Genomic DNA, 25000 nt, shown 5'->3' with positions numbered 1-25000 from the left:
GCATACAAATATATATAATACACTCTGTGACTGTCCACATGCGCCTCATATATATATATATATATATATATATATATATACATATATATATATATATATATATATATATATATATATATATATATATATATATATATATATATATATATATATATATATATAAACAGGAAGCTCTCATGCACATCTAGGGTGGAGGTGCTGGTTTGGCAAGATGATGCATATAAGAAAGAAATAAACCTCCCCACTGCTTCTCTTTGGAAGGAACCGCACACTCCAAATGACGATGGACTCACTCAGTTAATGCTTCATTTTTCAGCTTTATTTAGCATGACGCGTTTCGTCGTGTTGGCTTCATCAGGTGCTATGTATATATATATATATATATATATATATATATATATATATATATATATATATATATATATATATACTGTACACACACTACAGGAACACACACACACACACACACACACACACACACACACACACACACACACACACACACACACACACACACCAAACTGCATGGGATACCCCCTCCAATCAGGTGGACAGTGCAGCCTCAATCCTGGCTACCACCATCCGATTGACCAGTGCCTACAGGCTAACCTTTGGTTATAGGCTACGGGAGAAAATCCCTAAAGAAAAACCTGTGGCGAAGACTCGCATTAGACAGTCATCAATAGACCGGTGCTCTGGCAGTCCTCTGCAACCCCACACAGCAGAAGGTCGTTATAACGAGCCACTGGAGGACGTCGCATGGGGCCAGTGGTGGAAAAAGTACTTGCATGTTTTACTTAAGTAAAAGTATCAATACTGCAATGTAGAAATACTCTGTTACAAGTAAAAGGCCTGTGTTCAAAATGTTACTTGAGTAAAAGTACAAAAGTATTGGCATCAAAATATACTTTAAGTACCAAAAGTAGAAGTGCTAACATGTTTGAAAATAGCAGATTTTTGAACTTGTAGATCGGCTATTTTCAAATAGCTTATCTACTTATATAATCTGTAATCGAGTAAACACAACGCCGACACACCACATCTCGCCAACACAGTAGCCACGGCGGACGCGCAGAATTTACGGGTGGCGTAGGGCACCTATCATTGCTCACTTCACAGTTTCCACGTCGCAACATAATTTATTCCACTCACCACATTACGGACAAAACGGAAGGTGAAACAGTTTCCTACCGTTTACCGTGCACACCACCGACACCGAACGGCTCCTTCACCTCCCCTTCACCGTGTCTTCTGCTTCCACGCTCAATTCAGGTGACTACAATGCTAATACATTCACGCTCAACCTCACAATCATAAGCTTCTCCGTTTAGTGTTTCATTAGCGCAAGCGTGGAAAACAACTACAGCGCGCTCCGTTACTGCATCTGGTAAGGGTAAACACAGCAGGGTTGCCAGTCGGGATGCCAGGTTTCAAAAACAAGCGACAGAAACAAGCAACTACCGTCATGAAAAAAAAAACAGCCGAAGGGGTCCACCATGTTCCAGGGGGGTCCCCGGGGGTCCCAACACTTTTTTTCTTTTGGACAGATCCATCCCACCATTTTGGTACCCCAAAATAAGCGCGCCCTCACAGCCCTAGAGCCCCGCGCAGCGGCTGGGGTCGAGGGGGGCGTAGCCCCCCGAGACTCTAGTGTATAATATAGGGCAAAAGTGGTTAATGTAGGTTTATAATGTAATACTTGATATCTGAAAAGTAACTAGTAACTACAGTTGTCAAATAATTGTAGTTGAGTAAAAGTATAATATTTGCCTCTGAGAAGTACTGAACTTACTTAAGTAAAAGTACAGAAAACTGGAAATGCGCAAGGAAAGTAAAAATACCTCAAGACAATACAGGGAGGGACTGCGCATCTTTACCACCACTGTAATCAACTTACTGCGCAGGCCTTTGCCCCCCACCCCACCCCACCCCCCCCCCCGGTCAAGGATGTGGCGTGTGAGTGAAGGTCGCTATGGCACGGGATGGAACAGCGTGTCTCCCCGGTAGCTTCACACGTGACTGAGCAGCTCCACCCTGCTCACCCTGAAATGGGAAGGGCCTAGAAAAGGTGGCCAATGGTCTGTTCCTCTTCGCCCGGGCAGCCTATCGCAGCTGTCGGGCCATCCGTTCGTGTGGTTAAAAACAAATATATAAGAGAACCAAAATACACAGTAGCGACATGGAACGTCCGCACACTTGGCATCGACATGCTCTGAGCGAAACTTGTTTACATGGGGAAGACTCGTGCGTGCATGCGTGCGTGCGTGCATGTGTGTGTGTCTTACTAGAGGGTAGAGGTTCATCTATGGTGGGGTAGTGATGGGGGTGTGGCCTCAGGGCAGGAAGCTGACCAACTGCTGGAAAACAAGATGACACAAATTTGTTACCACAGAAATATGTTACCACACAACCATGTTTCTCACAAACCTGTTACACAGAAACCTGTTACCTTACCACAAAAACATGTTACCCACACAACCATGTTACACTCAAACATGTTACACACAAACCTGTTACCACAAACATGTTACACACAAACCTGTTACCAGGGGGGCGGCTATAGCTGGGGCGGCCATAGCTGAGTGGTTAGTGAGCCCGCCTAGAGATCCAGAGGCCCTGGTTGCCCCAGGTTCGATTCCCGGCCAGGCCAGCATATGTGTCGATGAAATGAAATTTGTCCCTGAGCAAGACTCTTAACCCCTAATTGCTCACAGGTTCTCATTGGAAACAAGACCGCAAGGACTTTCATGAACGACCTGTTAAAAGGAATTATCCTTACCACACAGATATGTTACAACACAAACCTGGTACACACAAACATGTTACCACACAAACCTGTTACACACAACCATGTTACACACAAACGTTTCACTCAAACCTGTTACACACAACCATGTTACACACAAACCTGTTACACACAAACACGTTTCACTCAAACCTGTTACACACAAACCTGTTACACACAAACACGTTTCACTCAAACCTGTTACACACAAACACAACACAAACACGCCTTGAAAAGTAAAGTATAAAGTTATTAAATGTCAGTCATTTCGTTGTACATGACAATTTATCAGTCATATTATCCGCCCTGTGCAATTTGGGTTCAAGAAGCCTAAAAGCCAAACAGAAATGAATGTTTTATTTATATGTTCCAAGGGCCAATGGCAAAACACAAATAAGTTCATTTTCATTGCCACGGACGGGAATTCCCATCCGATTCTGCAAAGGCTTTCATTGCCACGGAAGGGAATTCCCGTTTATTTTTTAATTGTTTTATAAAAGATCGCGCTGTGATCTATAATCCCAATTGACCACTTTCACTGTAACTTACACGGATACGGAAATAACGTCACCCGACTTTTTTTTTTACGCCTCGGTCCACTTTCTGTCTACTGGTTTCCTGCAAATGCTTGTAACTCGAGTTAATTTCTTTTGCCCTGGATTTTTGCGAGGCACAGTGGTTTCAACGCGCTGTAGCAAAGGGAGCGACAGTTCCCTTTTATTGTCTGGACGACGAACAATGATCCCCTTTGTGTTTACTAACCGTCTGACAAGCGATCATAATGTATATAAATGTTCTGTGGCCAGTTGTGGAGGTGGGAAAGACGTGCATTTTTTACAAAATATGGTGTTTTCAGCGTGCCTGTGGCAAAAAAGTTACCTCACGGGTGAAACTGTTTTCCTCTGAGGAGCGGACACAGATCGTGTTTGTGTCTACACACGGTGGATCGATGGATCATTATGGATCAACATTTTCTGTGACCAGTTGAAAAGGTTATAAAACATGAAAATCAGTGAAAGTCAGTGAAAGAGTTAATCGCAATTGTGACAATTAAATATCAACTAAAATGTCATGATCGTGACAGGGAGAACTTACGAGCCGTGCCATTGGTCAGCGGTGAGCGCTGTGGGCTCTGAGCCTGGTTGGGTGTGGCCACCTGCTGCCATGGCAACACGTTGTCGCCGTCCATATCGTCCTCATCTTTATCCTCATCTTCCTGCGACCTGCACACACACATTATGGCTTACGGTAAAAATGACCTGCACACACGTGTGTGTTTCAGTGGTGGAAAGTTACTTTTACTTCTACTCCACTACATCTCACAGGCAAATATTGTACTTTTTACTCCACTACAATTATTTGAAAACTTTATAGCTACTAGTTACTTTGTTGATTTTGTTTGTTAATACAAAGCCACTTCAGACCTATAGCCTATATATACTTTAGCAATTTGAAAATAGTCGATCTACACTTTGTGAGCTTGTAGATCTGCTATTTTCAAAGAATTTTTTATACATTTGAAAATTTGTGAATGGGACCTTCTGCATAATGACTACTTTTACTTTTGGTATTTTGAATACCAAACGTGTACTTGGCTGTATCAAAGAGACTATTTATACAATAGGGTATTGATACTTTTAATTAAGTAAAACAAATTTGAGTACTTCCATCACTGCTGTGTGCGCATGCATTTGTGTGCGTGCGTGCGTACGTGTGCGCGTGTGTGTGTGTGTACATATGTGCGTGCAGACCTGTTCTGAGTGTAAAAAGAGTGACTGCAACACGGCGCACACTCATCTTCATCATCCTCATCATCCTCATCATCCTCATCATTGTCCTCACGGCGTCTTCCTCGCGGCCTCCCTCTCACCTGACCCTGCACAAGGACAGCAACAACCAGGCAACAATTACACCTTTTGTTTGTCATGTTCATATGTTTATGCATTTGTTTAATATTTACATGCCAATTTAACCCATTAGGACCTGAGACCGATCCTACAAATGCCTTCTAAATCAGTGGTTCTCAAACATCTTTGTGCTAAGGACCACCAAAATGATATGAATTTGGCCAAACAATTGATAACAAAACAAAAAAGAAACATACTCTACCATACAGATTGTATAAGTTATATGGTATTGTATTAAATAATTGTATTTTATACATTTTAAAAAAGTGACATAGTGCCGCCTTAAGCTCTGACATCAATGTGAATCATACCCTGGTATTTCAGGATTGTGACTTTGGTATTACAGTTGCACTATGTAACTGATTGATTGATTGGTTGGTTGGTTGGTTGGTTGGTTGATTATTGATTGATTGATTGATTGATTGATTGATTGATTGATTGATTGATTGATCGATTTATTCGGGCTTGCTGACTCCTGTTGAAATCAATTTTAGCAGCTTGCTAGAGCTGCTATAGGAACACACAGAGTAATGGAGGCGTTTCCTTCCTTGATATATATGTTACAGGGAAATTGGCATTCCAGGGAAATTGAAAAAGGAGCCCTTGTTTTTACCACCCACCCAGGCAATTCTGTATAACCAACACTAGAGGGCAATGAATGCACACTGAATCCACACGCATGCACATGCGTGTGTGCGTGTGCATGTGTGCGCATGCACATGCACGCGTGTGTGTCGTCGTGGACACTGGATAGTAACCATAGACTGTAACCCATGAAAAGATCTATTCTCCCCCTATCGGTTCACAACTCGGACGGCGCTGATTCGACTAGCAGACCTTCGGCCGGTCGGCGCGGGCACTCGCGCCTCCTCGGCCTCAAGCTCTGCTGAGTCGGCGCGCCTCCGTCATGGACAATAACTATTATCACGTGTGCGTGTTCAGCGTTCCCCTAGCGTAGCTTCCTGGTTGCTATGTGGGGGGAAAAACAAAAGCCAGGTCGGCCTCGCATCAAAGCCCCGCCTCGCGCCTCCTCCTCCTCACACCGCCTCGTATCAAAGCTCCGCTTCGGGCCTCCTCCTCCTCCTCGCGCCGCCTCGTATCAAAGCCCTCCTCGTGCCTCCTCCTCCTTCTCCTCCTCGCGAGCCTTGTGTAAAAAACCCTGTCTCGAAAAGCCCCGCCTTGCGCTGAAGCCCTGCGCCTAAAAGCGAGCGCTCCTCTTTCAATTTCCCTAGAATGCCAATTTCCCTAGAATGCCAATTTCCCTGTGACATATATATAGCCTGGCAGGCAAAAGGGGTGAGTGGCTTTAGGGAAAGTGGGCGTGGCTTTAAACAACGCAAAAAAACAAAAAACAGATCGCCATCTGGTGGCCAAAGAAATGAACTACATATTTCAAAGTTGCAACATCCAAATTCATAGATCTCCTACAATGAAATTTGCTATGTCTCTTGAAACAGTGTTCAACGGAGTTTCATAATTATGTTATTTAATACAGCAGTTTTAATTTTTTAGGTTGCAGGCTGCTTAACATTATGACTGTGTCATTTTTTTCTTGTTACCCATTACTTCCTGAGGCCGATTCTACAAATGCCTCCTAAATCAGCAGTTCTCACACTTTGAAGATTTTTTTTTTAAATGTTCAAAAATAACAGATGAACAAGCTCACGGTGCGGCACAAAGTGACGCGCTGTGAGCTTGTATATATACTATTTGTGAATAGCCAACGCTAAAATATAAAATTACAGAGATGCTTTCCCGGTTTTAATGGGTTCATTTTGTCTACTAAAACTGACGAAGAATGTTCGGCAACTACAGTTCATATTTTCACTCATGAAAACTGTATAAAAACTACTCTATGATGACTAAAACTATGACTAAATCTATGGACAATTTTGTCAACAAATAAAAACTAGACTAAAATGTTAGGGAGGGACTAAGAGATGAGAAGAGAAAAAAGAAGAGATCCAGTAGAACAGAAAAGTCATTTTATGCGTGTGGGTAACACGTTCCGAAAATAGTCGTTCTACAAGCTCAGTCGGCATTTTCGGCACGCAGCTAAGTATACATCAGGCATTACGACGCCATCGGGTCCCGCCAAAATACAATATAGTCCACTAAATCAACTGTACATTTAGTCGACTAAAATCTTATGATATTTAAGTCAACTGAAACTAGACTAAAAGTAAAACATTTCAGATGACTCAAATATGACAAAAACTAAATGGAATTTAATTGAAAAGGCTATGACTAAAACTATCCGTGGTGGAAAGTAACTAAGTACATGTACTCAAGTACTGTACTTAAGTACAATTTTGATGTACTTTTACTTTACTGGAGTATTTCCAATTTGCAATACTTTTACTTCTACTCCACTACATCTCGGAGGCAAATATTGTACTTTTACTCCACTACAATTATTTGAAAACTTTAGTTACTAGTTACTTTGTAGATTTAGATTATTATTACAAAACCACTTCAGCCCTATTTAAAGTTTGGCAATTTGAAAATAGCCGATCTACAAGCTCAAAACTCTCGATCTTGTGGATCTGCTATTTTCAAAGGATTTTTATACATTTGAAAACTTGTGAAATGGGACCTTCTGCATAACAAGTACTTTTGCTTTTAGTAAGAACATTTTGATACCAATACTTACGTACTCTTACTCAAATACATTTTGAATTCCGGACTTTTACTTGTAACAGAGTATTTCTACATTGCACTATCGGTACTTGCACTTAAGTAAAACATTTTAGCACTTTCCCCACCACTGAAAACCACATCCACATTTGATGTCAAAATCAACAGTGGGGTTGGAGCAGTTCTACCTGTGGGTGTCTTCCCTGGTCGTCCAGTAGCAGTGCCAGGTCAGACAGACGTTCCACAGACAGTGAGCGAGGCAGCGTGCGCCTGGGAGCGTCTGACGGGCTCAACGCCTCCGCCAGCTTCTCATCGTAATCACAACTGCCCGATGCACCAGCCGATGGACTCAAATCCCTGCCGCTCAGCACATCCTCTGGCCCTGCAACAGACAGCATATACATATGTGTGTGTGTGTGTGTGTGTGTGTGTGTGTGTGTGTGTGTGTGTGTGTGTGTGTGTGTGTGTGTGTGTGTGTGTGTGTGTGTGTGTGTGTGTATATATATATATATATATCGCCTATTTGGCGATATAGGAGAACACCCCAACAAAAGGGTTGTCAAACCAGCTACAGAGCACAAACAGCCAAAGTCAAAGAGCTTTGCGACATCGGTAACCGTTATGACTGATGGTGAAATAAAAATGTGTTCAAATGACAAACCATCCAAAAGCGACAGCACACCTACCTACGATGCTATATGTGTGTTCTGTGAAGGCAAACAACTCACAATGGATTGCCACAAGTCGCGGACACAGCCACACAATGACAAAGTGGACTTTTTCAAGAAAAAGGGCTTCTGTTTTGGATGCTTGGTCAGGGGCCACATGAGCAAAGACTGCAAGAAAAGGATGACATTTGGAATGTCAGGGAGACATCCCACCATCATGCATCTGAACAAAGTAGCTATGACGCCAAAGGAGGCCTTCATTAGCAGTGCTCAAGTCTCACTCAAACCTGGTATAGGAACCGGGTCCGGTAGAGAGTGTGCACTCCCTATTGTTCCGGTTCAAGTGAAAGTCATGAAAGGAAGTAAAAAAAGTGTTGGCCTACGCCTTTCTTGATCCGGGGAGCTCTGGGACATTTTGTACAGAAAGACTAAAAAGACAGTTGAACGCAAAAGGACGTAAAACTGAAATACTCCTGCAAACTATGGGACAGGAGAAGACTGTCACCAGTTATGAGCTATCAGGACTGGAGGTAGGCAATTTGGATGGGGACGTTTTTATTGAACTCCCGCATGTCTACACCCAGAATTCGATTCCCGTGTCAAAAGAAAACAAGATCTAGCTAAGTGGTCTTATTTGAAGGATGTCAAGCTGCAGGAACTTGATGCAGATGTTAAACTCCTGGAGTAAATGCCCTAAAAGCACTAGAACCGTGGCAAATCATTAACAGCCAAGATAATGGACCATATGCAGTGAAGACTGTATTTGGATGGACGGTCAATGGATCGCTAGAACCTCGCACCTCTGTAGTGACTTCCGGACAGCCAAAAATGAAAGTCAATCGGATCTCAGTCACGGTGCTGAAGGAGCTCTTAGTACAGCAGTACAACCATGATTTCCCAGAGAAAATGTATGAGGAAAATTACATGTCTGCTGAAGACCACAAGTTTATGCAGCTGATGAAGCTCTGTAACCCATCAGAATGGACACTACTACATGCCACTTCCACTGCGCAACAGGAACGTGGTTATGCCAATTAATCGCGATATGGCGAAGCAACGTGTTTTGAACCTGATCAGGAAGTTCAAGTCTGATGAAACATATGCATTGGAGTATAAGGCTTTCATGGATGATGTTATCAGAAAGGGCTATGCCGAAAAGGTTCCACAGCCAATGCTTCAGCGGGAAGATGGCAAAGTATGGTACATACCCCATCATGCAGTGTACCATAAAAGAAAGAAAACTATCAGGGTAGTATTCGACTGTTCATCGACATACAAAGGTATATCCCTCAACAGTGAACTCATGCAAGGACCTGACCTGGCGAACTTACTAATTGGTGTTCTGCTAAGATTTCGTCAAGAGCCTATCGCCATGATGGCAGACATCATGTATGTTTCATCAGGCACGTGATGGCCGGAAGGTGACAACCAAGAACCTAGAGGAGTACCGGATGACTGTTCACCTCTTTGGTGCTATATCCTCACCAACATGTGCAACCTTTGCTCTGCGCGAAACCGCTGAGGACAACGGGCACAAGTTTTGGCGAAGAGGTCAGCCGAACAGTCAAAAATAACTTTTACGTTGATGACAGAAAGACAAGCCTTTTCCCTCTCTGAAACTATCAGAGACTTGTGTTCTCAGGGCGGATTCAAATTGACAAAATGGATCAGCAACAGCCGTGCTGTACTTTCTTCCATTCCCGAGGAGCATAAAGCAAAGCAAATCAAAGAACTGGACTTGGACAGAGAAAAGCTTCCTCTGGAAAGAGCACTCGGAGTACAATGGAATATCGAAAACGACACTTTCACCTTCAAAGTTGCTCTCAAGGACAAACCCCTTACTCGTCGAGGCATCTTATCTGTCGTAAGCTCTGTCTATGACCCCCTGGGATTCCTGTCTCCATTCACCCTGAGAGCAAAGCAGATCCTCCAAGAACTTTGCAATGCAAAGTGTGGATGGGATGATGTAATTCCTGAGGTGTACGTGACAGCATGGAAGAATTGGATTTCTGAGGTGGAGCAACTATCTGAATTCCAAATCGACAGATGTTGGAAGCCAAAGAACTTTGGACAAGTTAAGACCGCCCAACTGCATAATTTCTGATGCCAGCGAAAAGGGCAATGGCAGTGTAAGCTACCTTCAATTGACCAATACAACTGGGAAAGTTCATAGTGCGTTCCTAATGGGGAAATCTAGAGTAACACCATTAAAGCAGATGACTATTCCAAGATTGGAGCGTGCCGCTGCCACACACAGAAAAACAGCAACACTGCCGCTACTTCCGCACCGGTAATGTATACCAAAAATAACTAATCTACAAGCTCATATTGCGTTGTACTGTTCGGGGTTGTGAGTTTGCAGATCTACTTTCTTTGCTGTGTAGTGCGGGGGGTCCTAAAACAGTTGCCTGAGCTGGAAAGTAAGTGGGCTGCCTGAGTTGTGCCTGTCTTAAATTCAAGTAATAATTATTAAATACTAAATAACTCATACGACAATTTTTGTTTCTCAAATCACATCATTTATGTCTAAATCTGCCACTTGAATCGTTAGGCCATTTGTCCTGACTTTGTGTGAGCCTGCCTGAACTACTAAAATTACCAGCAGCGAGTGGTGTAACTCAGAACATAACTCAGAACATTTTACTCAAGTACTGTACTTAAGAACACTTTTTTTACTTTACTGTAGTATTTACAATTTTCAATACTTTTTCTTCTACTCCACTACATCTCAGAGGAAAATATTGTACTTTTACTCCACTACAATTATATGAAAACTTTAGTTAGTTACTTTGTAGATTTGTATTATCATTAAAAAAACATACTAACCATTTCAGCCCTATATATATATTTCGGCCATTTGAAAATAGCAGATCTGGGAAATACTCCAGTAAAGTAAAAAATACCTCAAAATTGTACTTAAGTAAAGTACTTGAGTAAATGTACTTAGTTACTTTACACCACTGGTCCCGACACACTGTTTGGGAAACACTGGTCTGACCTGCATGTGCGCTGGTGTCCATGGAGGGGTCCCATCCATTGGTGTGGTGTGGAGGTCCGTCGGGCTGGGCGGAAGGCAGGCTGTGGAGTAGGTGGTGGATTCTGATGTAGTGGGACCTGGACACACACACACACGCACGCGCACACACACACGCACAAACGCGCACACACACACACACACACACACACACACACACACACACACACACACACACACACACACACACACACACACACACACACACACACACACACACACACACACACACACACACACACACACACAAACTTTTACAATGTACACCTGTGCTTCTCAAACTTATTTTTTTATGTCAAGGACTCCCCAAATGAATATGCATCTGAAAATATTTTGTACATTTCATTTTACTTTTTTTATTTATTTTAATTTTAATTTGGTGTTAATTTTGTCGACTAAAACTATGATAAAAGAATGTTCGTCGACTACCTTTTTTCGCTGACGAAACTGAATCTAAACTAAGCTATGATGACTAGAACTGTGACTAAATATACTTAAAATTTCGCAACAAATAAAAACTAGACCAAAATGTTATGGAGGGACTAGTGGAGGAGAGAACCAGTAGAACTAAGACAAATCATTTTATGCTTATTGGTCGTGCGCGGGTGTCGTGCGCGGGTGTCGCGCTCCGACGCGCCGTGTGCTTGTAGATCGGCTATTTCCGGCACACAGCTAAGTATATAGTTGGGTAATTTATGGCACTTCCGTGACCGTGGAGAGCGAAGGTCCGTTTCTCAATGGATTTGTCATCTAGGAGGGTTATTAAACAAATTTAGCCGGGGTGTATTTTTTAAAACGGCGGGGAAAATTTGTGGGAGACCAAAATCCAAAATGGCTGCCGTGAAAATGAACTTTTTAATGGTTTGACCTACAATGATGCACAATACATGGTTTCAGAGCTTATTTTGGTCAAGGAATACATATATGGTGTTTATATAATGATTTGACCTATTGTCGACCTTCAAATGCAAGATGGCTGCCAATTATGAGCTCCAAAAGGGATTTTTTTCAAAATCGTCACAGGGCCTTCATATTAGGCTCAAATGAAAGCTCAGCTCATGATGAGTTGAATAATATACAGTATAAGTACACAGAAGTAATCTCTGAGGTCAATAAAGTCAATGTTTGTGTGTAAACAGCAGTTGCTGATTTGCGGTTTCCCATTAAATAGGGTAGGCTACTGAGAATATGGTGTCCAGTTCATCCCATCACATTTTCATAATGAACCAAAAATAAATGAGCTCTATAGCCTAACATAAAATAGTATTCTGTATGCAAAGCTAGAAAGGTTAGTTGCTTGAGGTGAATTTAAAGGTCAACTCATTTGTCACCCTTATTTTGTTGTATTGCTCCCAGTGTTTCCTGTCTGCCTAGTTACTTTTACCTGCCTTGTCTAACCAGTCTTGTGATTTTGTCAGTGTTTCCACCTGTGTCCTCCTAGTCCCCCAGCCTATCCCAGTGTTGATTGTCAGTTGAGTTCACCTGTGTCCTGTTCATCCCTGTCTATTTAAGCCCTGTGTTTGCATTGTGTTCTTGTTGGTCTGTAGACCTTTGTCATGTGAGGTTTTTAGTCGTTGTTCTTTGTGCTCAAGAATCTTGGACAAGTGATTTTGGATAAGAACCTCTCGCCAGAGCAGGATGCACAGCACGACCTGTCTGTAGTGCTTTCCTCGTAGTGCTTGGTCTACCAACCCCTCCACTACTACCCCTGCTGTAACCAGAGTGTCTGCCATTCCAGAGCCCTTAAACCAAGGAGTAAAGATCTGGTAGACACTCTGCACAAGAGCGGTGTCTGCATCAGCTTTGCAGACACACTGCTCCTCTATGACCATTGGGCTCTGATGGATGTGGAGGCATCAGCAACCTGCCCACACGAGATCGCAGACAGCAAGCCAGCTATCGTGATCATCGACAATGACGACTTCAAGATTGACACTATGACAGGTGACTCTACAGCAGTCCATCGAACAAATGTCATGTACATGCAGCCAGAGAGCTATGAAAAGAAACCAGGCGAAGAGACTGCTGAAACGCTCACCAAGAAGAAGGAAATCTCTGCACAGCTAAAGCAGAAGTGTGCGGAACTGACAAAGGTTTGCCAGTACAGATGCCCCCCCTGGTAGCAAGAGTGAGTCGGTGGGCATGCGTTAATCCAACAGACCTTTTCTCCGACTATGTGGCATCCGCGTGCGGTTAGGTTTAGGGTGCGGGTTTGGTTCGGGTTTAGTATTGGAAACGTCGGAGCGCTGCGCTGTCGGAGGAATGCGCTGTCGGACTAACGTACTGCACCCGAGTGAGTCACCTGCTTGTCCCAGGGTAGATCCACCAGTGGATGGGTCAGCTCCGCAGCGTGCTCGCTCTGTAATACATGCACTGTCTCGTGTAGACAATCATGGCAGAAGACCACCACGAGAGCAGCGAGTTCCAGGATACAGTGGTGCTCAGTCCTGCTGTCATCCACCACCCAACAAGAGCATGCCTAATTACCACACAACATACAATGAACCTCCAAGCAAGTCAGTGGTGAATGACATAATGGTGAAACATGTGGAGGCCATGCGGCAGAAGAATATTCCATTCTCCTTTCTTGTTGGTCACCTGCCCACCTACAAGACGTTCACTCAGCTCAAGGCGGAGAATCCAGAAATGTTCAAGGACATCCTCCCAATCCTCGTAACTTTCCACCAGTTGATGTCCTACATCTATGCCATCTACAAGCGATTCAAGGGATCTGGAAGGGCAGACGCTCTAATGTCCAAGATTCTTGAGCACAAAAAACAACAACTAAAAACCTCACCTCACATGACTACAGACCAACAAGACCACAGTGCAAACACAGGGCTTAATTATACAGGGATTAACAGGACACAGGTGAACTCAACTGACAATCAACACTGGGATAGGCTGGGGGACTGACACAGGTGGAAACACTGACAAAATCACAAGACTGGTTAGACAAGGCAGGTAAAAGTAACTAGGCAGACAGGAAACACTGGTAGCAATACTACAAAATAAGGGTGACAAATGAGTTGACCTTTAAATTCACCCCTAGCAACTAACCTTTCTAGCTTTGCATACAGAATACTATTTTATGTTAGGCTATAGAGCTAATTTATTTTTGGTTCATTATGAAAATGTGATGGGATGAACTGGACACCATATTCTCAGTAGCCTACCCTATTTAATGGGAAAACGCAAATCAGCAACTGCTGTTTACACACAAACATTGAATTTATTGACCTCAGAGATTACTTCTGTGTACTTATACTGTATATTATTCAACTCATCATGAGCAGAGCTTTCATTTGAGCCTAATATGAAGGCCCTGTGACGATTTTGAAAAAACTCCCTTTTGGAGCTCATAATTGGCAGCCATCTTGCATTTGAAGGTCGACAATAGGTCAAATCATTATATAAACACCATATATGTATTCCTTGACCAAAATAAGCTCTGAAACCATGTATTGTGCATCATTGTAGGTCAAACCATTAAAAAGTTCATTTTCACGGCAGCCATTTTGGATTTTGGTCTCCCACAAATTTTCCCCGCCGTTTAAAAAAATACACCCCGGCTAAATTTGTTTAATAACCCTCCTAGATGACAAATCCATTGAGAAACGGACCTTCGCTCTCCACGGTCACGGAAGTGCCATAAATGACCCAACTAATAAATGAGGCATTTATGCCAAAAAATACACTTTAGTCGACTAAATCAACTGTAGATTTAGTCGCCTAAAACTAGACAGAAACATTTCAGATGACACATTTTTTTTTACCAAAACTGAAAATCGAAACTTTTCCGTCAAAATGTTACACTGGTTTGGTGAACTAATCCCTTCCAAAGCGGTGGTCTTTTGAACTGACCTGGGGGTTTCTGCCTCCTCGCACGCTGAAGCAATGACGGTCTCCAGCTGGGACACGGGCAGGGAGCAGGGTCTGCTTCTCTTCCTGGGAGCGCTGGTCCTGATCAGGACACCCCCACCTCCCCCCCCTGCTCCATCCACTGCTCCATCCCTCTGACTCCCACTCTCCTCCGCCCCCTGGTGGGGCAGTAACAAAAGTACATTTACACCAGTGGTTCCCAGGGGATACCCAAGTTATTATTATTATTATTATTATTATTATTATTATTATTATTATTATTATTATTATTATTATTATTATTATTATTATTATTATTATTATTAAGACCCTTGATTTACATGATTTGCATTTCATTACTTTCCCCCAGGGTCAAACCTGTGTTCATTTCGTAGACTAAAACTATGATGAAAAATGTTAGTCACTACCAATTTTTTTCCACTGACGAAAACTAAATTAAAACTAAGACGACTTAAAACTATGACTAAATATATTGACAATTCCGTCAACAAATAAAAACTAGACTAAAATGTTAGGGAGGGACTAGTGGATAAAAGATCCAGTAGAACTAAATCATTTTATGCTTGGCTGCGCTCCCTGTCATGCTCCGAAAATAGACGATCTACAAGCTCACAACTTAGATCGGCTATTTTCGGCACACAGCTAAGTATAAATCAGACGCCATCAAGGCCTGTCAACATCAGATTTTAGTCGACTAAATCAACTGTAGATTTAGTTGACTAAAATCGTATATGTAGTAAACTAAAAGTAAACCAAAAGTAAACCAAAAGTAAAACATTTCATGACTAAAATATGACTCAAACTAAATGGGATGTTATTCCAAAGACTATGACTAACGCTACATCAAAAAGACCCTACCTCCTGGGTCTCTCCGCTCTTCTCCTCTCTCAGTCTCTCCCTCACTTCCTTCTCGCCGTCTCTCCACTCGGCCGCAGGTTCTCTCGTTCTGATGTCTTCAGTTTGTCTGTGCTGTTCTGCTGGAGTGAGGTGGCACCCTCTGGGCCCCACCTGGCCCTCCGCCCGGGGCCTAACCTCCCTGGCGCTGTTCTCCTGCAATAGAAATGAGCAGTTGTCATATACTTGTAATGTCTAGTTTATGGGTCTTCAACAAGGGGTCTGGGACCCTATAAGGACAGTGGTTCTCAAACTGTTTTCATGTCAAGGACCTCTGTATTAATGTGTATTTGGCCGCGGACTCCCCCCATCTGAAAAGATTTGGTCCCATACAAGATTTGTGGTGTTAAAAATGGGTATATAGGGGCCTGGGGGTCCCTGGACCCCTCAAAAATAGCAGATATACAAGCTCATAGCGCAGCACCAAGTGCCGTGCTACGGGCTTGTAGATCTGCTATTTTTGAAAAAAAAATGAAAATGTGTGCAAATCTGTGACTATATATATTATAACATTTTTAACTCAAATCTTTGCTTCTGGGGGGTCCCTGGAACCAAATATTTTGAGATGGGGGGTCCGTGGCCAAATACATATAATTTGGGGGGTCCTTGACAATTATGGAAACGTGTGAGAATGATATAGCAACATGCGTTTTTTAGAGAACTGTTGGGATTTAGAAAGCATTTGTAGAATCGGCCTCAGGTCTTAATGGGTACCGTTAATGGGTTAAGTAAGTACAGCACTCAAGTACAGCCTACGAGGGCTGTTAACATTCCTCAGAAATGAAATTTGAATATTGGTCTTAGAAATTGGCTAATATTCGAATATATTCAAATTAGGGCTGGGACTCGATTAAAAAGATTAATCTAATTAATTAGAGGCTTTGTAATTAATTAATCGAAATGAATCGCATGTTTAATTAAATTAAATTAATATTTGACCTGAAAAGCAATTTATTTTCAGTTAAAACTGATTTTGGTATATGAGTGAATCAATGAGTGAATACATAAGTTTAAGCAACAAAATATAGTTTCTTCTTTTTTGTCAAGGCTAAACAGAACAGATCAGTGCAAGTTTACCATAAAGTGCAGCAATTTTAGGAATATATTCAGAGAATCGTAGCCTATGTCAATTCAAGGACCTTCTATACTTTCAAGTACATTCCAGAAGAATGGAAACCCTGACCATTAGGAGAAATAAAAATGAAGATGTCTTGATTGAGCTTATCGTCCAATATATGAACAAACCAAACTAACAAAAACAAAACTCTCTGTTGCTTCAAAGGCCATAACACTACCAACAATTTAGTTACCGGTAGTTCATATTGATTTAAAAATAAATAAAAATAAGATAGACCCCTTCAGTCCAACTCTCCCTCAATATCCTTGGCCAAAATAATAAACAGAGCACTGGGCCAAGCCAAGCGGTCTGATCGGCTTCTTCTCCCATTGCTTGCACTGGGGTTTGTTGTCTGTTGGTTGGTGCCATAGACTGTATAAAATGAATGGACAGCGTCACGCCATTGGTTTCTACAGACCGTAAATGAAGCCGATTGTTCAGGAATGTGCAATCCACCATCTTTAATATACACCAAAGGGCACGTCGGAAATCAAACGCTATTGCTTGAGACCAGACATGTGACCAAAGCGGGGGCGGGTCAACCAGACATGTGACCAGGGAACCAGAAAACAATCCCCAAAGAATGCTATTGGTTGGGTAGCTTGTCAATCAAGAGCGGGGGCGGGGAATGAATGCTATTGGTTGTGTAGGCTGTCAATCAAATCATCCCGCCCCTCCTGGAGCAATCAATTTTAAAATAAATTGGACCATAATTTAGCAAAACGCATATCATGATGATTGAAAGGAGACTGGAAGCATATAGTATTTTTTTTTATATATACATATATATATATATAGTATAGTAATTTTTATTAAGGTAAGAAAATCTAGTCTAAAGTTCGTCAAAAACCCATCCGCTTACAATGAGAGAATATTCTTTCTGACCTGCAGGGTAAAACAGCGTCATACAGGCCATTCATATGAATTCATATGAACCTTGGTTGGTGCACTAGTATGATCGGTACGCCTGAAACTCGTCCAGTGAGAAAAAAAAAAGCACGATTAAAATGCGATCTATTTTTTTCATCACATACATTTTCTGTAATAAATTAATCAAAATGAATCAGTTAAAGTCCCAGCCCTAATTCAAATATTATTATTATTATTAATATTATTATCATTATTATACTTTTTTTTATTTAAAAAAAAATATTTATTTGACAGGGACAATACAAAAAACAATGTGCTCGGATCCAATAAAAATATATTTTGTTTGTTTTTATGACCTGATACATTCTTTTTTTGTATTGTCACTGTTCAAATAAACATAAAACAAAAAAAATAATAAAATAAAAATATTAATTGATATGAATTTACCAGCCCTAGTGCCTACCTCCCTCTCCCTCTCCTCCTCTGTGCCTCCCTGCGCTCGGCGTTCGAGGCCGACGGTGCGCTCCTGCTCCTCCTCGAGGAGGAACGGCTGTGGGGTGGAAGGAGTGTGTCTGCTGCCATCCTCGCTCATCTCCTCCAGGGTGGGGAGGAGATCCGACAGTCCTCCTGATCCGTTGGACGTCCCGCCCAGGTCCTCCTCCTTCTGGCCCCCTCCCCCGCCTCCGGAGCTCTGCTCCTCTTTCCCTGGTAAGAGCTCCGACCTACCGCTGGGCAAAGAGGGCAGGGTTATTTGGTGGAAAAATACTCACATTTTGAATTTAAGTTAAAAAAAAGTGTACTTGAGTAAAAGTACAAAAGTATTGGTATCAAAATGTACTTTTGATATATGCAAAATAAAAGTAGAAAGTACTCATTATGCAGAATGTCCTGTTTCACAAGTTTTCAAATGTATAAAAATCTTTTGAAAATAGCAGATCTACAAGCTCACAATGCGTCGCAACACATTGTGAGCTTGTAAATCTGCTATTTTCAAATGGCCGAAATGTATATAGGGCTGAAGTGGTTAATGTATGTTTTGTAATAATAATCCAAATTGACTAAGTAACTATAGAGTTGTCAAATAATTGTAGTGGAGAAAAAGTATAATATTTGCCTCTGAGATGTAGTGGAGTAGAAGTAAAATTATTGAAAATTGGAAAAACTCAAGTAAAGTAAAACAATTCCTCAAAATGGTACTTAAGTACAGTATTGAGTAAATGTACTTAATTACTTTACACCACTGGTTATTACACTTAAAGCTCTATTACAGGGGTCTTCAACAGGGGGGTCCGGGACCCCTAGGGGGTCCTCAGAGCTATACAGGGGGGGGCGCTAAATCTTTCTGTGACAGGACTTTTTAGGGTCTTGAACCCTATCCACCTGTTTCCTGGGCTTTTCACTGTGTTCCACTTCCTGTCTTTTGATCCAATGAAATCCAATGAAACCGGTCAGATGACTAATGATATCCAATGAAATCCGACAGGAAGTGGAAAACACACAGCCAAGAAACAGGTGGATAGCGTCCACATTCTGAGGAGAACTAGCCGAAAATAGCCGATCTACAAGCTCACAACGCCTCACGTGAGGCATTGTGAGCTTGCAGATCGGCTATTTTCAGCAAAGAGGCTTGGTGGAGGGGGGAAAAGAGCAGATCAAGTACACCTGTTCTAAGTATTGAGGGTTTAAGTGTCTGAAAATACACATTAACAACTCTTTGACTGCCAGAGTATTTTCATAAAGTACTCCCCCAGTGCCAGCGACTTTCGTGTTTTTTGTTGTTGTTATTTTGTAATTTAATTTTCATATAGTTTGTCTGTCTGCAGTTTTAAACACATACGACAGATCGACCAGCAGAGAGCAGTAGATTGACACCTCCATCACTCGCTGACTCGCTCGACCCCCACCAAACAGGCCAAACAGTGTATACGTCATTAACCGGATGTGACGTTTTCGCAGATTGCCGATCGGGGGAAAATTACGATGTGATACACGACTACGATGACTGATTGTCACCCAGACTATAGAAAATAGAAGTGGAGCTCTGCGTTTGTTTTTTATAACGTGTGAAATGAAACCGGAACCCAGTGAGTCTGAAGGAATCAGGAAGCGAAAGTGATGATGAAAAATAAACAGAATAGTGCGATCACAGTAAAAAGTAAAAACTCTGGATTTCTCGTTCTGGCACTGAGGGCATTCAGAAAAAACTCGGGATAACTCGGGGCTTGGCACTGAGAGAGTTAACAGGAACACAACGCTAAGTCTATGAAGCCATCTATGAAATCTACGAAAAAGTTTGATCTGCAACACAATATTATACAATATAAATGGGGGTCCCTGCTTCATCTCTCTCTCAGCGACCTGTTTTTTTTGGTGAATAAAACTACATATGTATTTGGCCGCAGACCCCCATCTGAAAATTTTGTGACAAGGACCCCCATACAAGATTTGTGTTCAAATGTTTAAAAAATATTCCAAATGTTAAACATTTTTGCAAGATTTTTTTTGCGACGAGTTGTGAGCTTGTAGATCTGCTATTTTCAAATAATCAGGCTCAAGGGGTTAAACTGAATTGAATGCAAAATTAACTAAAAAACTAAAAAAAAAAACAAGGACCCCAGGGGACCCCACTTTGAGAACCAATCGTGTATGGTACACTTATACAATTGGGGTGGTTGGTGTCCCTGCTCTGATATCGAGACATTTAGCAGCCCTAAATGTCTCGAATGTCTATGTTGGACACGACCTTTGACGCGATCCTGTTGACCTGAGGGTCAAAATTATATTTCTCCCCTGAGCAAGCAGGCTCTGTGGTAAAAAATAACTTCAGCACTTGTGCAGGAGAATCCGGGCTAAAATAGTAAAGTTACATAACAAAACTAGTGTTGGAAAAGTTACATGAAATAAAATAAAAACAAGGCTTTACTAAAAGAATAGATTCCCAACAAAAATAGCTGATCTATTGTAGATCGGCTATTTTCACAATTTTTCTGAGCATTTTGATTCTCATCCCTGACTACTCCATATTACAATAGTCATTTCCACCAACAAAAAGAACTTGCAAGCAAATCCGCTTTAAAAAAAAAAAAAAAAAATTGAAATTGAAAAACACCAAGACAAAACAAAAAAATAAAAAAATAACTATGAAAAAAATCCAAAAGTATTATCACCTGGCGGAGAGGTTTTCGTATGAAATTATAGTCATGTCCGCGGTGCCTCCGCGCTGGGCGTGGTCCAGGGGGAGGTCCGGGGCTCCTGCACCCAGGCTGAGGGTGTCATCAGCTGGGTGGGCAGGCCTGGAGGCCTGGGTGTCTCTCTGAGGCGTGGAGGAGGAGCGAGCTGGAGAACACTCGGTACTGAGAGATGTGTCTTCATCGTCTAATAGACACACATTGCAATAGAATAAGGTCGATGATTTGTCTCATACGGTTGTCTTTACGGAGTTGGAGAGAAGAAAGGAAGTCGGCACGCTGCAAACCAGCTCCCAGGAGATACATTCTATTGAGGACAACGGCCAGACACAAAGAATTCCTCAGCACTGCAACAAGACTCGCAATGGTGGAAAAAGTACTCAAATTATTTACTTAAGTAAAAGTACCAATACTGCAATATAAAAGTACTCTGTTACAAGTAAAAGTCCAGAATTCAAAATTTACTTGAGTAAAAGGACAAAAGTATTGGCATCAAAATGTACTTAAAGTACCAAAAGTAAAAGTACTAAATATTTGAAAATAGCAGATCTACAAGCTCACAACGCGTCGCGATGCGACGCGTTGTGAGCTTGTAGATCGGCTATTTTCAAATAGCCTAGGTATAAAATAGGGCTAAAGTGGTTAATGTATGTTTCATTATATCATAATTTATATCTGAAAAGTAACTAGTAACTAAAGTTTTCAAATAATTGTAGTGGAGTAAAAGTACAATATTTGCCTCTGAGATGTAGTGGAGTAGAAGTAAAAGTATTGGAAATTGGAAATACTCAACTAAAGTACAAATACCTCAAAATTGTACTTAAGTACAGTACTTAAGTAAATGTACTTAGTTACTTTCCAACACTGAGAGTGCACAACGCACGTCCCTGACCTCTTAAAATTTAATTTGAATTTCTTTATAATCCACACAGTATGTTTATAAATTCCTTGTGTCAGTTATGTTTATATCACCAGCCAATCACAGGATTTGAAACACAGGTTACTGGTTTTGGATGGACCACACTGCGAGTCTCAATGCCTACCTAAAATGGAACTTGGATGGCGTATTTGGCATCTCCGCTCACATGCTCTGACTCTAACAAGACATAGGCGTAATATATACTAGAGCAATCTTCGCTTGAAACAGTTTGGACACAGCCATCACATCCTTTCATTACTGGGGTATAGAGAAGAGACTCTCAGTCTAGTCTTAGTCGACTAAATATCAAAACCTTAGTCTTTTAGTCTTAGTCTTAGTCAACAAAATGAACACTGCCCCAGATGACAGTGAAGTGACAATTTAAGGACTTTTAATACCTTTTCAATGAACGCAAGAACGCTCGCCCCAAAACACACTTGGCCGGGTCAAATCCGGCGACCTAGGAACGGTCGCCACCAGGTATTCCTAAACGTAACCTCAGTAAAATGATGCCTATTGTTGGCATTAATGACATTTGTTTTCACTTTACCTCTCCTCCACATTTGTTGAATGCTAGGATCTCCTCCGATAATGATGCATAATTTGTGCATCTACACATTCTCATCAAGTGGAGACACACATGAGCGCATGCACGCACGCACACACCCTCTCTCACACACGCACACACACACACACACACACACACACACACACACACACACACACACACACACACACACACACACACACACACACACACACACACACACACACACACACACACACACACACACACACACACACACACACACACACACACCTGGATGAATGGCGGAGGTGATCTCGAAGCGGAATTGCAGCTGACCACTGACGTGTTCTGTTGGCAGCCTGCGACCCAGAGAATAACTGACAACACGATCCCTGGAGAGAACACATTTTATAACACATACTTTATCACAGTTTTTAAAACATGTATTCATAAACAGCATATATGCATAGATTATTCTTGGAATTATCTTGTTGTCTATCATTGCTATCGGGTGGAAACCGTACACTGTATGTAAAAAAAAAAAGAGTTAATACTTTGCATTGGTTCAATATTCAAAAAATCCACACACACACTTAACCAGCTTCACTTTCTAAAATGAATCAGTGAAAAAATCTGACCCAGCTTGTATATCTGCCATTTTCGCTACTTTAGTGTAACAGTGCAGTATGGCAAAGAACGTCATTAATTTATGGGGACAAAAAAAAAGTAAAATGTTGAAATATGGAGATACAAGGTTTCTGAGAGTGACAATATATATGTGACGTGCTGCGACCTTTGTACATCTGCTATTTTTGTATGTTTTGTATTTTTTTTATTTTTAAAAATCAAAAATATTTGGAAGATTTTGAATTATTTTAGTTTTTTTTTTCCATAAATCTTCTCTTCTGGGGGTCCATGGCACAAACTATTTTCAGGTGGGGGTCCACAGCCAAATATATATCAGTTTGGGGGTCCTTGACAAAAAAATCACTGTATTAGATCAAAGTAAAGTGTGGTCTCACCCGAGGGCGTGCTTCTCCAGCAGTCTCTGCACAGGCATGGACAGTTTACCCAGGAAGCGCTTGATGATGGGACGACTTTTAGCAAACTTATCCTTCACCTCCACCTCAAGGACATCAGTGGGAAGAGACACAAAACTGAACCTCTAGAGAGAGGGAGAGAGAGAGATGATTATCATAAATGTAAACTATATTTTCATTTTCTATATTTTTGTTGTTTTAGATGTTTGAGTGCTACATTTTTAATGGACCAAAGATTATAACAAGCTGTGTGTGTGTGTGTGTGTGTGTGTGTGTGTGTGTGTGTGTGTGTGTGTGTGTGTGTGTGTGTGTGTGTGTGTGTGTGTGTGTGTATGTGTGTGTGTGTGTGTGTGTGTGTGTGTATGAGAAATAGACATTGTTAGGACCATTTTCCATGGTCCTCACAAGAAAAACATTTTTTTTAGCGTGAGTTAGCTTTAGAATTAGGTAAAGATTCAGGTTGGGGTAAGGATTAGGTATTAGACATTTAGAGGTTAGATTTAGAGATTGGTATTCATAGAATTACCATTATTAAATGTCTATGTCCTATGTCTACAAGTACAGTAATACAGCAAACTTGTATGAGTGCGTGCATGTACGTACCTCTCTCTTCCACTGGGGGGTGGTGGTGTTCAGAACGATCCCTGAGCGTTTGTCTTGGCCGTGGTGAGGTAAGGAGGGGAAGATGCTGTGCTTGCCGGGCTGGATGCTGATCTTTAGGTAGGGGTCAGGGTTGAAGAACATGCCCTTCTTCAGCCCCACCGCCTGGAATTCTGCAAACACAACCACACCACCAGTGTTCAAGTTAGTCGACTAAAACGATGACGCTGACTACCTTTTCTTTGACTGACGAAAACTAAGATATGACTGATAGGAAGTATACTGACAATGTTGTCGACAAATAAAAACTAGACAAGAATGTTAGGGAGGGACTGGTGGAAAAGAGATCCAGCAGAACTAAGACAAGTTATTTTATGCTTGGTTGTGTGTGGCTGTCACCAGGCCTGGAATTTCATAATTTTAGGGGCAAGGTCACTTGGCCTTTGGTGTTGTAATTTTGTGGAGGGCACAAAGGCCAAATGCCAGGGCAGGAAGGCCATTTTAAAAAAAAGATTTTTAAGTCCAAGTCCACGGAAATAATGAATTTAACTTGAAGGTTAAGGATGATTTTATTTTAATATAGTATAAGAATAGTATAACTATCTGTGAAATATAACCCATTTATTTCACAAATGAATGTGTTGGCAAATGACCAATATTTAGTTATATAGGTCTCAATATGTCACAATCAGCCCTGGACTTCACTGACTGAAGTAGGGGTCACATTAATCAAATTAGATTCACAGATTAGAGATTTTATGTATTTTCTCCACAAGTTATTTTCATTCAAATGAAATGTGATTGAACTTGCACTAATAATGACTTTACTTGATTTTTCGGTCTTTAAAATATACTATTTCTTAATTATTAATAATTACAGCTTGTAGTTTGGCTATTTTCACAATTTTAAGTTGTTTTTAAATGTAAAAG

General features: G+C 41.4%; 1 protein-coding gene across 3 annotated transcripts in view; it reads right to left on the bottom strand.

The window, feature by feature from the left end:
• hecw1b (HECT, C2 and WW domain containing E3 ubiquitin protein ligase 1b) overlaps nt 1-25000 on the bottom strand; it is a 65778-nt gene that overhangs the window by 31536 nt on the left and 9242 nt on the right. For 2 of the 3 annotated variants that reach the window (XM_084056403.1, XM_084056405.1), the window contains exons 7-18: nt 24074-24243; nt 23453-23595; nt 22722-22822; nt 20962-21169; nt 18258-18522; nt 15772-15963; nt 14896-15071; nt 10996-11111; nt 7518-7711; nt 4537-4661; nt 3881-4008; nt 2286-2357 (exon numbers count right to left, since the gene is read on the bottom strand). In XM_084056403.1, the coding sequence (XP_083912529.1) occupies nt 2286-2357; nt 3881-4008; nt 4537-4661; nt 7518-7711; nt 10996-11111; nt 14896-15071; nt 15772-15963; nt 18258-18522; nt 20962-21169; nt 22722-22822; nt 23453-23595; nt 24074-24243 (1890 nt within the window). The remainder of the gene's footprint in view (nt 1-2285; nt 2358-3880; nt 4009-4536; nt 4662-7517; nt 7712-10995; nt 11112-14895; nt 15072-15771; nt 15964-18257; nt 18523-20961; nt 21170-22721; nt 22823-23452; nt 23596-24073; nt 24244-25000) is intronic. The other variant, XM_084056404.1, reaches the window with a different exon arrangement.

This window comes from Gymnoscopelus microlampas (assembly GCF_963454915.1).
Source record: "Gymnoscopelus microlampas genome assembly, chromosome: 5".
Lineage (NCBI taxonomy): Eukaryota > Metazoa > Chordata > Actinopteri > Myctophiformes > Myctophidae > Gymnoscopelus > Gymnoscopelus microlampas.
This window is presented reverse-complemented; position numbering and strand designations above follow the sequence as displayed.